The 14,342-nt window shown below is 46.6% G+C and overlaps 2 protein-coding genes across 3 annotated transcripts; both read left to right on the top strand.

Annotated features, from left to right (window-relative positions):
• Positions 1 to 257: 257 nt before the first annotated feature.
• TrAFT101_009037 (uncharacterized protein) lies at positions 258 to 6,746 on the top strand. 2 transcript variants are annotated; one of them, XM_024909077.2, is made up of 6 exons: positions 258 to 813; positions 877 to 1,102; positions 1,155 to 1,211; positions 1,325 to 1,597; positions 1,651 to 1,900; positions 1,964 to 6,746. In XM_024909077.2, the coding sequence occupies exons 1-6, from the start codon at positions 365 to 367 to the stop codon at positions 6,532 to 6,534; spliced, it is 5,826 nt and encodes a 1,941-aa protein (XP_024755171.2). In that variant the 5' UTR covers positions 258 to 364; the 3' UTR covers positions 6,535 to 6,746. The 2 variants fall into 2 exon arrangements, with proteins under 2 accessions (XP_024755171.2, XP_065984626.1); XM_066128506.1 differs by having other exon boundaries at positions 1,155 to 1,597.
• A 1,925-nt stretch (positions 6,747 to 8,671) lies between these two features.
• Positions 8,672 to 10,194, top strand: TrAFT101_009036 (uncharacterized protein). Its single transcript, XM_024910371.2, has one exon. It carries the CDS (start codon positions 8,748 to 8,750, stop codon positions 9,588 to 9,590), a length of 843 nt encoding a protein of 280 aa, XP_024755170.1. The 5' UTR covers positions 8,672 to 8,747; the 3' UTR covers positions 9,591 to 10,194.
• The last annotated feature ends 4,148 nt before the right edge of the window (positions 10,195 to 14,342 follow it).

Genomic DNA, 14,342 nt, shown 5'->3' with positions numbered 1-14,342 from the left:
CTCAGCAAACCAAAAAGAAATAAATTTTTTATAACATGAATTAATGAATATCGTGACAATATAGACATCTAGTGAATGAATTTAATTATGATGCTGCATTCCATATTCCTGTGAAGGATATTTGTGCACCATTTGCTCACGTACATATTCCCTGCTTGTTTTTTTTTTTTCCCTCAGGATGTGGCCAAATCCTTCGCTCCAGTTATGAGACACTCTCTACTGCAGGGACAAGGCTGGGTAGCACCCATGCCTCTCTGCCTTGTCCACAAAACTCCAAGCTGCTAATTTCCAGCCCTAAGCTGCGTCGTCTCATCTCGTTATATTGTTCCCCCCCTCCTTCAACAAAGAATGTGACATTATTGCTATGGCTATATTCATTCTTCTCGTCTCAACAGTGATACTTGCGATATTCCTGTCCTTTGGACTGGCGTTTATCGTCCCTCGTCCAAATTACAATACACAGCCGCATATACCCCGCAAAAATTCACGAAAATACCTGACCATCAGGATCTCCAACATCCCTCGAGATGTGACTAAAGATCAGTTTCGTGGTATTCTGAGAAGCCTATCCAAAACCACCTCAGACTTTACCTCCAACAATATACTGGGATGGTCCTTTACACCGGCTGCCATCGTTGGCCTTTCGGAGCGCTTTTGTGTAGCCACCGTTACATTTCATGTAGCCCCAGCGCTTGGCGACCTAGAGGTGTCTTTGAAGCGTAAACTTGGCGAGGGAGCCACTCGGCTGTTTGTCGATGAGGACTTCTTCGGCCTCACGCCTCTGGCCGCTCCCCTTCAAAGCCCAGCAGTAGAGTGAGTCATCCTTGGCTGCGTGGTGGTTATGAATTTGACCTTGACCTTTCTCCGCCTACCTAGTATAATTGCAGTGACTGGGCTGTCTGGGCATGCCTTTGGCTCTTGGAAGGCAAGAAGCGGGCCAGATATGTGGCTTCGCGATTTTCTCCCGCCCTCAGTTCCAAATGCGCGCATCATGATATATGGCTATGATACCAAGTTGCCAGGAAGTCAGTCGGAGGCATCTATTCTTGAATTATCAAAGAAACTGCTCGAGTCTGTTAAAACGTCTAGGTCTGGCGAGTCTGTAAGTTTGGTAACCATGAGAATACCGAGTTGATCAAACTGACACTGTGCAGAAAAACCGGCCCCTTATATTTATTGGACACAGTCTTGGCGGCCTCGTATTGAAGCAGGTACGACGAAAACCCGTTCTCTTATCAAACATAGACTTCATGTGTGGTAAAATGAATGCTATTTTATAAACCACCCACAAGACAGTATTCGAATTGTTAATCTTGGTGCCCAGGCCCTTGTCCAAGCCTGTGACGGCAGTGATGACGATAAAGCCGTTTTCATGTCATGTTATGCGCTTATGTTGTTTGGCGTTCCTAATAGAGGCATTGAAACTTCAAGTCTTATGGCCATGGTCAAGGGGCAGCCAAACGAAGCACTAGTGAGAGATCTTTCAGAGTCATCACGTTTCTTGAGTCTACTACAGAGCATGTTTTACGAGCGGTTCACAATCGACAGCTCACGAATCATATGTGTTTATGAAACACAAATGACTCCGACAGTTGAGGTAAGCACTCCAGTCCATGCATCGCTACATAGATATCCTCTTACTCTGTATAGTGGTCTGTGAAAACAGCGTCGTGGGAAAGGACTGGACAGAAGGTCATGATGGTACCGCACACATCTGCTACACATGTTAGTAAGAACGAAAAAACATACGACCACCTTCCTATCGATGCGGATCATTCCAATATTGTCAAATTCCATAATCCATCCAATCAGGATTATGCTATTATAGAAGCAAGGATCAAGCAATTAATAGACCAAGCGCTGCCGATTGTTAAATCACGGTTCATCAGTCACCAAAAAAGTAAGCGTCTCCAAGAAGAAAGAGACAGTTTGAGAGCACACATATAAACTAAAATATTTATAGAGTTATCAGCTTTGGAATCTCAATACGTCAACACCCTCAACTCTCCAAACTATGACTGGTTTCGACATGGCAAGGTTGATGAACCAGCGCCTGGGACACTTCGCTGGTTCTTACGCGAGAAGCAATTTCTTTCTTGGAAAGATAGCAACGAGTCCTCTATTCTCTGGATTAGAGGGTCAGCAGGCCAAGGGAAAACCGTCTTGGCCAAGTTTCTCCTGGACCACTTGGAGAGCGCTATCTCTGACCCTGGTTCTAAACCTACCGTCATCTATTTCTTCTTCTATGACCAGGATCAAAGTCTCCGAACCGTGGAAGCGGCGCTAAGATCGCTCATCAAACAACTCATTTTGCATCGCCGCGGACATGCTTTCCAGGCCATTTCAGAAAAGTTTGATATTGAGTCACCTGTTATACCCGAATACATCTTGTGGAGAGTTCTAGATGAACTGCTACGTACATCTATTTTTGGCACAATATACTGTGTATTTGACGCGCTGGACGAGTGTCGGGATGACTCGCCGACCCCCAGATTGCCAGACTTTTTCTCAAAGCTCATCAAATCATCATCCATTAATAAGCCCACAAACCTCATTATCAAGGCACTCATGATTAGCCGCCCGACAGTAGAACTGAGCCGTGTGCTGGAACAGCGTCCGTTCATACATCTGAAAGCCAATCCTCAAGACCTAGAGGTGTTTATTCGATCTCAGATTGAGAAAATTGGCCTGAGTGACGATCTTCATGGTAATGCGATTAAACTGCTGACGAGCCGTGCCGGGCAGACTTTCATATGGATATCTATTGTTCTAAAGAAGATCAAGGCCGTGACATCACCGCTATCGGAGGTGGACATGGAGAAAATCATTACTCAGAGTCCTTCGGACTTGACAGCTCTTTATGAAGATATCATGACACAGATCATGCGCAGCGAGAATGAAATACAGCAGAAACTTCTCGCTTGGGTTGTTTACGGCCAACAAGCTTTGACCTTGCCCGAGCTACAAGAAGCGCTCTCCGTTCAGCACGATTCTAGTAGTGTGGAATCCACGAAGAAATATATGATTCGACTTACAGAGTACGTTGTCACAAGTGTCGCCATCCTGGAAATTAGCTTTGGCAAGGTCTATCTGATACACCAGTCAGCAAAGGACTTTCTCCTCTTGAGTGGGCATCTGGCTGCTGCTGAGTTCTGCCGCATTCTACGCCCCTCTGCATATCTGGGAAGGATTTGCATGGTATATTTGTGTTTCTCGGAATTCAAGAGCGGGCCTTGTTGTGATCGTGCGGAGCTGGATCAGAGGATCCGACAGTACCCTTTCCTTCGCTACGCTGCGCGCAACTGGCACCGTCATATTCAGGCTGAGGACGATATCAGCGGCTTCGCCAATATCATCCGCCAGATAACAGAGCCAAGGTCCCCCACGCTGCTGGCATGGGGGGAGGTTGCTGGCATCCTGGACCTCGACAAGGCAGAAACTGTATGGGATATTGCGACAAGAGCTCACATCCCGTGGCTGCCAGAACTGTCTGAATTCCGTGCCAAAGGCACCATTGTCGATCAAAACAGAGTTAAGCTGGCGGCCAATAGTGGTCTTGCAGGCTCTGATGCTTTGAGTGCCCTGGTGAGACGCGGCAACGTTCAATTTACCACGGAAGCTGCTCACGCAATAGCTCGCTACTTTGATCAAGAAATGATGCAATCGTTTTTGGAAAGCAATCGGCGCGTCGTTGTTACTCCGTCGCTCATGAGAGCAGCTGCAGCTAATGGAAAGTATGGTGCCTCAGTGATACGCCTATTATTGAAGAGCCTAGATGACTTTGTTATTACAGAGGACTTTGTAATGATGTTGAAAATAAACCATTCCTGCAGCCAAGACATCGTGGAATTCCTCTTGCATGAGAATGTGAAGATCTCGAATGAAGCGCTGGCCAGTTTGGTGGCTATTTTCGGTGCAAAAATCATCAAGTACATGCAGAGTTCACAGTGGGATGATGTTTTGATCACAGAAGCTGTCGTGGAGGCCGCGGCTGCTTGCCAAGACGGAGAAGAGGCGATGACTCTGTTGCTGGAACAGCGTGAGAAAGAGATTGAGATCACAGAGGGAGTGCTCCAAGCAGCGGCCAGTAGTGAATATGATGACAGTGGAGCTGTGATGGAAATACTAATTAAGCGAGAGAACAGAGTTGATATCACCGAAGATGTTGTCATAGCTGCCGCTCTAAACCGGGAGAAGGGCATAGAGGTGATGTCTGTTTTACTTGACGAGTGCAGAGATGAAATCCAGATCACCGAAGATGTTTTTCGAGCCGCGGTAAGGAATTACACACATAGCAAAAGGATGACCTTGCTTCTTCTCGAGAACAATGCCAACGAGATTGGAGTCACAGAAGACATGCTTATAGATTCAGCAATGAATTCTGCCACCAGCAGGGCAGCAATGGCATTACTTCTTGAAAAATCTGAGAATAAGCTCAAGATCACAGAAGCTGTGCTTGAAGCCGCGGTAGAGCACGGGGTGGGGGGTGGAGCGCTCATGACGTGGCTTTTCGAAAAGCATGGAGATGAGATTCATGTTACAGAACCCGTTATAATGGCTGCCGCATCGTCTTGGGACGCCGATATAGCGATAGAACTTCTTCTCGAGTATCGTGGAAATGACGTTAGATGTACGGAGAACGTGATCAAGGCCGCAGCCAGAAGCTTTCGTGGAAGCACAAAGGTGATGGCTTTACTTCTCGAAGCGCGTGGAGATGAGATCCAGATTACAGAGGATATCCTTGTAGCTGTGGCAGACAATTACGGTAGTGGACTTGAAACGATGAGGCTTCTTCTGGCTCGACGGCCAAATGAGGTCAAAATAACAGAGAGCGTGATGAGGGCTGCTGCAGGTAACCGCTCCCTCGGCTTCGAATTGGTATCTCTACTTTTAAAAGAGCGTGGAGATGAGGTTAGAATTACCGAAACTGTAGCAAGGGCTGCGGCGGCGTCTCAGGGTCGCCCGACCATGGCATTACTCCTTGAGAAGCGTGGAAGTGAGTTCCAGATCACAGAAGACGTGGTCGAGGCCGCTGCATGGAACTCTTCCAGCGATGCCATCGCACTACTTCTTGAGAAGTGCGGAAGCCAGATCAAGATTACTGAAGAAGTTATCAAGGCTGCTGCAGAGAGCCATTCCAATGAGGGAATGAGATTCCTTCTGGAGAAATGCGAGAAGGAGATCAAAATCACGGAGGACATCGTCAAGGCTGCTGTAGGAGGCTTTAGGGACTGCACATTAGTCATGACGCTGCTTTTCGAAAAGTATGGAAGCAAGGTTGAGATCACAGAGGATGTCATCATAACTGCCGCCAGGAACCACGACAACGCCGCACCAATTTTAACGACGCTTCTCCGCAAAAGCAATGTCAAAATCACAGAGCAAATCACTAAAGCCATGGCGAAAAATTCCACTTGCGGGAGAGCAATGATGATTTGGCTTCTAGAGAAGTACGGAAGCGAAGTTAAGATCACAGAAGACGTGATGATAGCCGCAGCTAAGAATAGAGAAAAGAGCAGAGCAGTTTTGGCCTTGCTGTTTCAAAAACGCAGAGACGAGATCAAAATCACGGAAAAAATTGTGAAAACCGCCGCTAGAAAGAGCAGGGCGGCCTTGCTATTCTTGCTGGAGAAGTTTGCAAGTGAGATTCAGATTACGGAGAGTATCGTGAAGGCTGCCGTAAGTAATCAGCGAAGCGGTAGAGCAGTCGTGCTGCTGCTTTTCAAGACTTATGGGGAAATGATCAAGATAACAGAGGATATTGTTCTAGCCGCGGTTGGAGGCGGAAGAAGCAGCAGATCAATTATGCAATTGCTTTTCAGAGAGCGCGGAAGTGAAATTACCATTACCGAGAAAGTAATGAAGGCCGCTGTGGGAAATGACAGAGGGATTACATCGCTTCTGCTAGAGGAGCGTGGAAACGAGATCGAAATTACAGAGGACATACTAATAACGGCTGCAGGGAACGTGTACTACGGCGAGGACGTGATGAATCTCCTTCTTGATAAGCGGCTCAGCGACGTTTCAGCTTTGGTACGGGATTCGGTATGTCTTGCAGCCGCCGCATCTGGGCAGAAGGATGTCCTCAAGCTCTTGTGCAACCGCCATGGATTTCTCCCTCTTCGGAAGGAATGGGCAACAATTGCGGCATTCTTCAACGCGGCAAAGGGTGGAGACGTGGTAACCGTCGATAAGCTTCTGAAGGAGGGAGTAGACCCAGATGTTGAAAATCCCGACCTTACATTTATAACACCATTATGCGCTGCTACTCGCTACGGTCACACGGCCATTGTGGAGCTTCTTACGCAGAGGAAAGACGTCAACGTCAACGTCAACGTTTTGTCGAAGAAAGGCAGATCACCGATATTCTGGCCATCTGCGAATGGCGACGAGGCCATTGTGAAGCTACTGATAGCTGCTGGTGCAAAAGTCGATGTTGTGGATGACTACGGCTACACGCCGGCTTCTTTAGCAAGATACCACGGGTATGGGAGAATAGCTGAGATGTTGGAACGGTCGAGCTCTGAGCGGTGAGTCTGACAGCATCGATACAATCTGGGGGACTTGGGTGAATGAATCTAGGATTGTTATAAGATGGATAAATGGGCAATGAAGTTGGGAGCATGTGCAAAGAGAAGGTGTTTCAACCTCGTGTATTATTCACAATAGCTTCCCAATACAGTTGCTTCGTCTCTGACTTTCGATTCAACCAAATATCCATAATTGAAGTCTGTTGTTAACACTGCCCATGTAATGGAATACGTGTATCTTGCATAGGCGAATAGTGATATACGATTGGCGTTTAGTGAAATTGAAGCACACAATCCTAACTGAGCATCAAAAGAATCGGGTATATCCCATTAGCTACAAAAGTTTCAACATGAGCTTGTTTAAACCAGAAGTCGACTATTAGCACGGGTAGCTCTTCCACAGAGGCATTGCTATACCTGCCATCTTGAGAAACCCGACTCTACCCAGGCATTCCAGCAAGCAGCGTTTCTTCCAAGACAAGCGACACTGCACTATTGGCTGCATACGAAGATAGTAATAACGGTAGGTGTTGCTGCGGTAGTGGTCGTGGGGCAGATAGGAATAGGGCAATCAACCAGTTGCGTCGGAGTTCGAAGTAGTGATGTATGTAAGTCAAGATAGAGTCAACTGCCCAAGTAGGAGAAAGAAGAATGGTGGGTGTCGTACAATCTATGTCGTTCTTAATAGCCAGTTCAGAGTTGGCTGAGGCCAGACTGACGCCCAGAACCAACACAATCATGATACAGCGCCAAGTTCATCTTGTATCGATCCTGCTTAGTTGTACATCATTTAGTGAGCCTTATTCCTTTTATGCATTGGTTTTATTGTACTAGAAAAATGGTTTCCAATATTTTGCACTATCTATGTAGAACCCAGATTGTAGATGAAGAGGAAGGATAAAAAATAATAATAATAATAAGGAGACAGCTGTGGCCGCGCAGCATATATTTATCTGTTACGCCCTTGAATTTTACAATGAGGTTTCATTACCTGGCTATAGCCCATCAAATGACCGAAGATTATGCCCTTTGATCTTTGAAATGTTTCATTCTTCAGATACCAAGCCAACGCCGAGCGCGTACCAAATAACCCTTGGCATATGACGCACGCACAATACATATAGCCAGTCGTAAATTCTCGATGACGACAAAATATAATTAATAAAATGGAACTTCTGTTGGCATCCGCGATTCATTGCTGTCTACCACATATGAGTATAGGGCCAGGCTTTATAGAACGTTCATTCAACGATAGATATCTGCTCTTCTAGTGTAAGTTGTAGATTCATTGGATAGCCCACATATCTTATGCAGCGGACAAAAAGATATCCGCATCGATACACACGGTGTATATGGTTAAGTGGGTGCCCTACTTGTCTGGTCTGGAATTAGAGATGTGAGAGAAAAAAAAAGTATCCCTGGATTCATGCCATGAGCACCGCAGTTCCTCAATCGCGTAGACTATTGGCTTGCTGGCTCGGTGTGGAATTGGCCGAGACAGCTCTTGCTACTGTCCTTTCGTCTCGGCAGCGTTTTTCCCCATTAGCGCTAACAGAACTCCACCTTTTCCCTTGGGTCTGTCTTGTCTCTGTTTATTTATTTATGTATTTATTTATTTGCTACCTCAATAGTTGGGTGCTGATGGGTGGTCGCCGTCTTCACTAGGCTATGTCATTGACTATCTTACACATCCGGATCGCAGGCACATTTAATCAGGAAAAATGGTTACCTTGCAAATATCAGTATATATATACATCTAACACCAAAACCAAGCGGGCTTTCGGTTTTAGTTAGCGGCCACCTCGCTTTTCTCTCCTTGTGGCGTTGTCTCTTGTGACTGGACCGAGCTGTCTGAGTTGTGGCGCCGACTCCCTAGGCACCAGGAACTCGAGCTGTCTCAACATTGCGTGTCTTGTCCGTCATTAGTGAAAATCGACGTTTGATCTGCGACTTTGTTCAAGATCCCTAGTGAGATCCTCCGCGGAGATACAGTTTCAGTGGAGGTACCGGAAAACACCACAGAACCACTTAGCAATAGGGTCTAGCCTATGACATGTTATACGTGTCATTGACGCAGAGCCAGCCGTGCTATCCATCACCTCATCCTAAAGTGCGGCCATGGCTACCGGATTTAGTCTGAAAGAAGTGCTGGTAGGGAGGAAGATGCGAGGTTGATCCATCTCCATCCTGTATCGTACCATGTAAATCATCTGCAATATGAAGATTGCTATTACTGGCGCACGGGGCACGGTTGGGAGAACTGCAGTCAAGGTCTGTTCTGCTGCTGGCCACCGTACTGTTCAGATCAACCGCACCGAGCAAGAATACGATGGCACGGCACAGTCTGAAATGAAAACAGCCGATGTAGCCAACGACTACAATGCCACGGTTGAAGCGTTTAAAGGCTGCGACGCTGTCATCCACCTTGCCGCTCTGCCTGATCCAGTCGGCAAGCCTGATTGGAAAGTCCACAACAACAACGTCAACTCTTCATTCAACGGGTTCCATGCGGCCGGTAGCTTGGGCATTAAAAGGGTGTGTTACGCGTCATCCGTCAATGCAGTTGGGCTCGCGTTCTCGAACCGGCCGCTGCATTTCGATTACTTTCCAATTGACGAAGATGCGCCCCAGCGGCCAACGGACTCGTACGCATTGGCCAAAGAAGAAGCCGAATCCCAAGCTCGATCTTTTGTCGAATGGTTTCCTGGGATGAACATTGCTTGTCTGCGTATCCACGAAGTGGCGCCGCTGAAAAGTGTTCAGAAAGAGCACAGAGAGCGCTGGGAACAATCGGCTGTCCGGCAACTGTGGGGCTGGGTCAATCCAGAAGCAGTCGCAAGGGCCTCTCTTCTTGCTGTTGAGAAGGCTGACAATCTAGGTGGTTGTCAGGTATTGAACATTGTCGCGCCAACAACTACGCAGGACACTCCATCGGACGGTCTGGCAAGAAAGTACTATCCCAAGACGCAAATCAGACGCGACATGTCTGGGAACCGGGGATTCTGGACGACTGAGAAGGCTTGTAAACTCTTGGGATGGACACATTATGAAAAGGAATGAATTATCAGTGACCCGCTGTGCGTAGCAAGCCAATGGCATCTGCTAAAGATGCTTGGCGGATATTGATCTTGTTTGTCTGCTTCCTTTGTTTTTTTCTGGCAGGCGTATTCCCTGCGCTTATTGAAACCCGATATGATCTTGAAAGCCCTGGCAATATGATGTTCGTCTGAGACTTCATTCATTCGCTGAGCAGTTGTTGCGTAATCCATGGATAGATGCTGAACTATGCCCCGTCAATTAGAGCGGAAAATTACGGCGTTGATTCAAATCGCCTAGAAGACGGTCATGGATTCTCAAAATACAATAAACTAAAATTACAGTAATTATTGAGGGGGGAGGATTTAGAGGTTTATTTTATAACGGAAGTGTCGCTGATTTGGAGATGGGAAGAAGCAGACATTGACATATACTACCAACGTGTGATCAGAAGATCACATTGTCTGACTATGTTTTCTCAGCGTATCTTCTGATTCTATCAGCAGGTTCGATCTTCAGCCTGCGATTCAGTTCGTACTAGCCAAGGTTTCGCGTTTCGCGACACGGGAATGCCATGCCTTTACATAGCTAAGTTAACCTAGGATTCAACTATGTAGTTATAATTTAGGGCTTTCCCTATACCAAAATATTACTATTTCCGTATTAGAGATTTACTACTTGATATTTTCCCATCACTCGACAATAAATGCAAAATATTTTTGGCTCTCTGATGAAGTTCTATGTTCCGCAGCTTACTGATTAGGTATTGGATGTAAACCAAACTTACCCAAGCGAGCCTGTCGTGATGAACAGGCACACCACTGTTATTTGCAACGTAATTGTGACGAGTCCTATCTTCCGAGGAAATCCTACACGGCTAAGCACACTGCTTGCTTTCGACATGGATGGTTGTTATAATCGGGCAGAATATGGAAAGTCAACTTTCCGATGACATCATTGTTACTCGTCATCTGAGCTCAACTTCTCCGGCAATCTAGCTCGCAACTGCCTCTGCGGTTGGTTTTCACTTGCTGTGGCGAAGCTGCCTTGTAGACTATATCCAGGGGCGTGTGTCAAATGGATCGACAGAAAGAATACGCGATTGGAGCGCAAGCAAGTTTCACAGAGTCTGACTTTATTATTAGATTTAACCCTAAAGATCTCGCACCACTGTCTTTATTATACTATCATAGAAAGAAAACATTAGTTGGCACCAATCACAAGTTGGTTTAATCCAATTCTTCACCAAGAACAAGTCCATTATGTCGGCGCAGAAGCATTCAGGTGCCTCAGGTCTCGAAATCCTTAACGAGCCTGACTGGACGCAGACGCACAGTCATCGCGTCGGTACTCGCGGGCGCGATGCTCGATTCATCGGCTTGACTCACGGCGGGGATGAAAAGGTCCAGGAGCTGGAAGGAATCGCGGAGGAAACGCTCGGCGAGCTCCGTAGCAAGGTGAAGAAAGGAGAATTGGTTACTGTTCGGGATATCATGCAAAGACAAATTGTAAGATTACGTCCAAAATATCCGTCAGCTCTAAAAGGACACAGAGTCTAATCTGCTGGGATAGGATTTTCATTTGGAAAAGCCGGATGTACACCCAAAGTTCTGGCGGTATGTCCTGCATACTACAGAGGGTTTCATTAAGCAAGATCAGCCGTGGCCGATCAATCAGAAAAAAAAAGCGGAAGCGGAGAAGAAAGCAAAGGAGAAGGAGCAGAAAGAGAGGAAATTGAAGGAGGAGGAAAAAAAGAATAAACAGAAGCAGGGGGATAGCACCCATGGAAGACAGGATGAAAAGAAGGATCAAGAGGATGAAGCACAGAAGGACGAGAGGAAAACAAAACGCTCAGTAGAAGAGGAGTCGCTGCTGCGGTGCCTCCAATATGAACAAAAGTACCGGTCCTCAATAAGGCAAAATGATGGCAAGGGTCGCTCTCCACACTACAACGAGGATCTCCCTCAGCAAATAGATGAGGCTGACCAGTTCTCCCCGGATAGTTGGATCCCTCGCAGTGACAAATTGATCCGACTTACGGGAAAGCACCCGCTGAATGCAGAGGTTGACCTGACTACTCTCTTTGATGCCGGGTTCACCACGCCATCACCAGTACATTACGTTCGGAATCACGGTGCTGTTCCACATCTGCTCTGGGAAAACCACAAGGTTGAGATAACTGCTGGCAAAACATTGACCTTGGACATGGAGGAGCTGACAAACCGGTTCACCAGCATTAATATACCGGTATTCATCGCTTGTGATGGCAACCGCAGGAAGGAACTGAATATGATTCGGAAAACGAGGGCTTTCAACTACACCGCTGCTGCCGGTGGGTGTGCTTATTGGAAAGGAGTATTACTGCGAGACGTCCTACTAGAAGCAGATATTCAGTCACTCATGGAGAAAGCTTCCCACAAACGATACTGGGTCAATTACGAAGGCGCCGACGAACTTAGCGAAGGGAAGTACGCCTCTTGTACTCCGCTTGAATACGTTATGGACCCGACCAACGATGTGATGCTCGCTTATGAGATGAACGACCATCCAATTCCCCCGGATCATGGATACCCACTGCGACTGATACTTCCTGGCTGGGTGGGAGCACGGTCTGTAAAGTGGCTAGCAAAAGTTTGGGTTACTGACTATGAAAACAACAGCCATTACTTTATTTACGACAATCGGCAACTTCCCAGTTTTGTAACAGACCCTAGCTCGGACATTGCACAGATTATGTACCATCATCCAAGTACTCAGTGCAGCACACAGATGCTGAACTCTGTCATCGTGCGGCCAAGTCAGGGCGAGCAGATCAAGCTGGTTGACGTGAAAAAGGGCAAGATTTACAAAATCGAGGGCTTCGCCTACAGTGGAAACGGCAATGAGGTTGCTCGAGTGGAGATAAGTTTGAATGGTGGAATTGACTGGCTTTACTGTGTCCGGAAGGTAACTTGACTCTGTTTCTGCCTTTACTTCGTACTACTAACCCATAGTAACTAGTTTCCAGAAGCGCCGATTCGGCATGGTAGGAAATTTTGGACCTGGCTGCATTGGCATATTGACCTGGACGTCAGCAAGCTTATCCGTGCACAGAGCATAATGGTTCGCGCGGTTGATGAGCATAGAAATACGCAGCCTCCAAAACCGATATGGAACATTGAAGGGTAAGAGATCCTCCCCCCCAAAGTATAATCTCAATGGCGCACTGCTGATGAAATTTTAAACAAATATCAGGATGATGAACAACTGCTGGTATGAAGTAAAACCCGAAATCATCGAGAACCCAGATGATGAGGAAGCATATCTACTCTTCCGACACCCTGTTGACGCGGGTAATGGCATGGATGGATGGATGAAGCCATCCACGGAAGAGAAGATTGAGGAGGTCAAACGGAAAGCATCTAGTCCAGAGAAACAATTTACTCGTCTGGAAATAGAAAAACATCACACAGAGGATGACTGTTGGATTGTCGTGGATGGCAATGTATACGATGCAACTAGTGTCTTAGGCTGGCATCCTGGTGGTAAAGGGCCTATTATGGCACACGCTGGCGCTGTGCACATGGACACAACCGACGAGTTTATGAGTATTCACGATGATTACGCCCAAAGCAAACTGAAAGGTGAGTCGAAATCACTAGTAGATTTAACCAGGCATGAATATGCGCTGTTTGTGGATTTCTAACTTTGGCATATAGATTGCATTATTGGGAAAGTAACAGAGAAGGCAATGGATTATATGAAACGGATTGCCCAGCAGAAAGACGAAGACAACTCACAAACAGGCAAGGGAAACTCTAATGCAGCGCTGAATGAACACAAGTAAGTTACATTCCGCCGTTGAAATGCTTTGATGGGAGGTATAACTCTTTTAGGTGGACCCAAGCAAAATTGATCAAGACAAAGCGTTTGTCAGACGATACCCAACAATACTCATTTGCACTCCCACCTCCAGCCAAAAAACTTGGCCTAGAAACAGGCCAGCATATTCAAGTTGGTTTTCATTTTGAAGATCGACTGGTTGTGCGGCCGTACACACCAGTACGGCCCGTTCTGGACGACGAGGAAGACGGTACTTTCGACCTAGTTGTCAAAACGTACTTTCCAGATCAAGATCAGCCTGGTGGTACCATTAGCAACATACTCGATTGCCTCCGAGAGGGCGAAGAGATTGAGATTAAGGGGCCCTCTGGTGGAATTCGTTATAAGGGTCATGGTCATCTTGCTGTTGATGACAAAGAATACGCATTTGACAACATCTCCTTGATCCTCGGCGGATCAGGTGTGACTCCGGGGTATCAGATCATTGCACGAATACTGAAGGACAAGGAAGACAAGACGAGGCTCAAAGTAATTGATGCAAACAAGTCAGAAAATGATATCCTGATGAGGAAAGAACTTACTGAGTTTTCGGAGAGCTCTAAAGGTCAGTTCGAGATTGCGCATGTGCTATCACATCCCAGCGATGAGTGGAAGGGCCTCAGCGGCTTTGTCAACGAGGATATCATTAAACAGCACGCCTTCGAGCCCAGCGACAAGAATGCGGTCCTTCTCTGCGGGCCGCCTACCATGATTCAAAAGGCAGTCTTGCCTGTTTTGAAGGACTGGGGATATGATGAAGACCGCAATTTGTTTGGCTTTTAGCTAATTTGCCAACAAGTGGGTGGTCTTCCTACCCTTGATGTTACCAATATGACAAAATGATAATTAGTGTTATATACTTTTAGAATGAGTTCACTCTCATAAATCTTTGATCATATATGTATTGGAAAGCGT

This window comes from Trichoderma asperellum, chromosome 5 (genome assembly GCF_020647865.1).
Source record: "Trichoderma asperellum chromosome 5, complete sequence".
NCBI lineage: Eukaryota > Fungi > Ascomycota > Sordariomycetes > Hypocreales > Hypocreaceae > Trichoderma > Trichoderma asperellum.
Note: the sequence above shows the minus strand (reverse complement) of the source record. Positions and strands in the feature narration are given on the sequence as shown.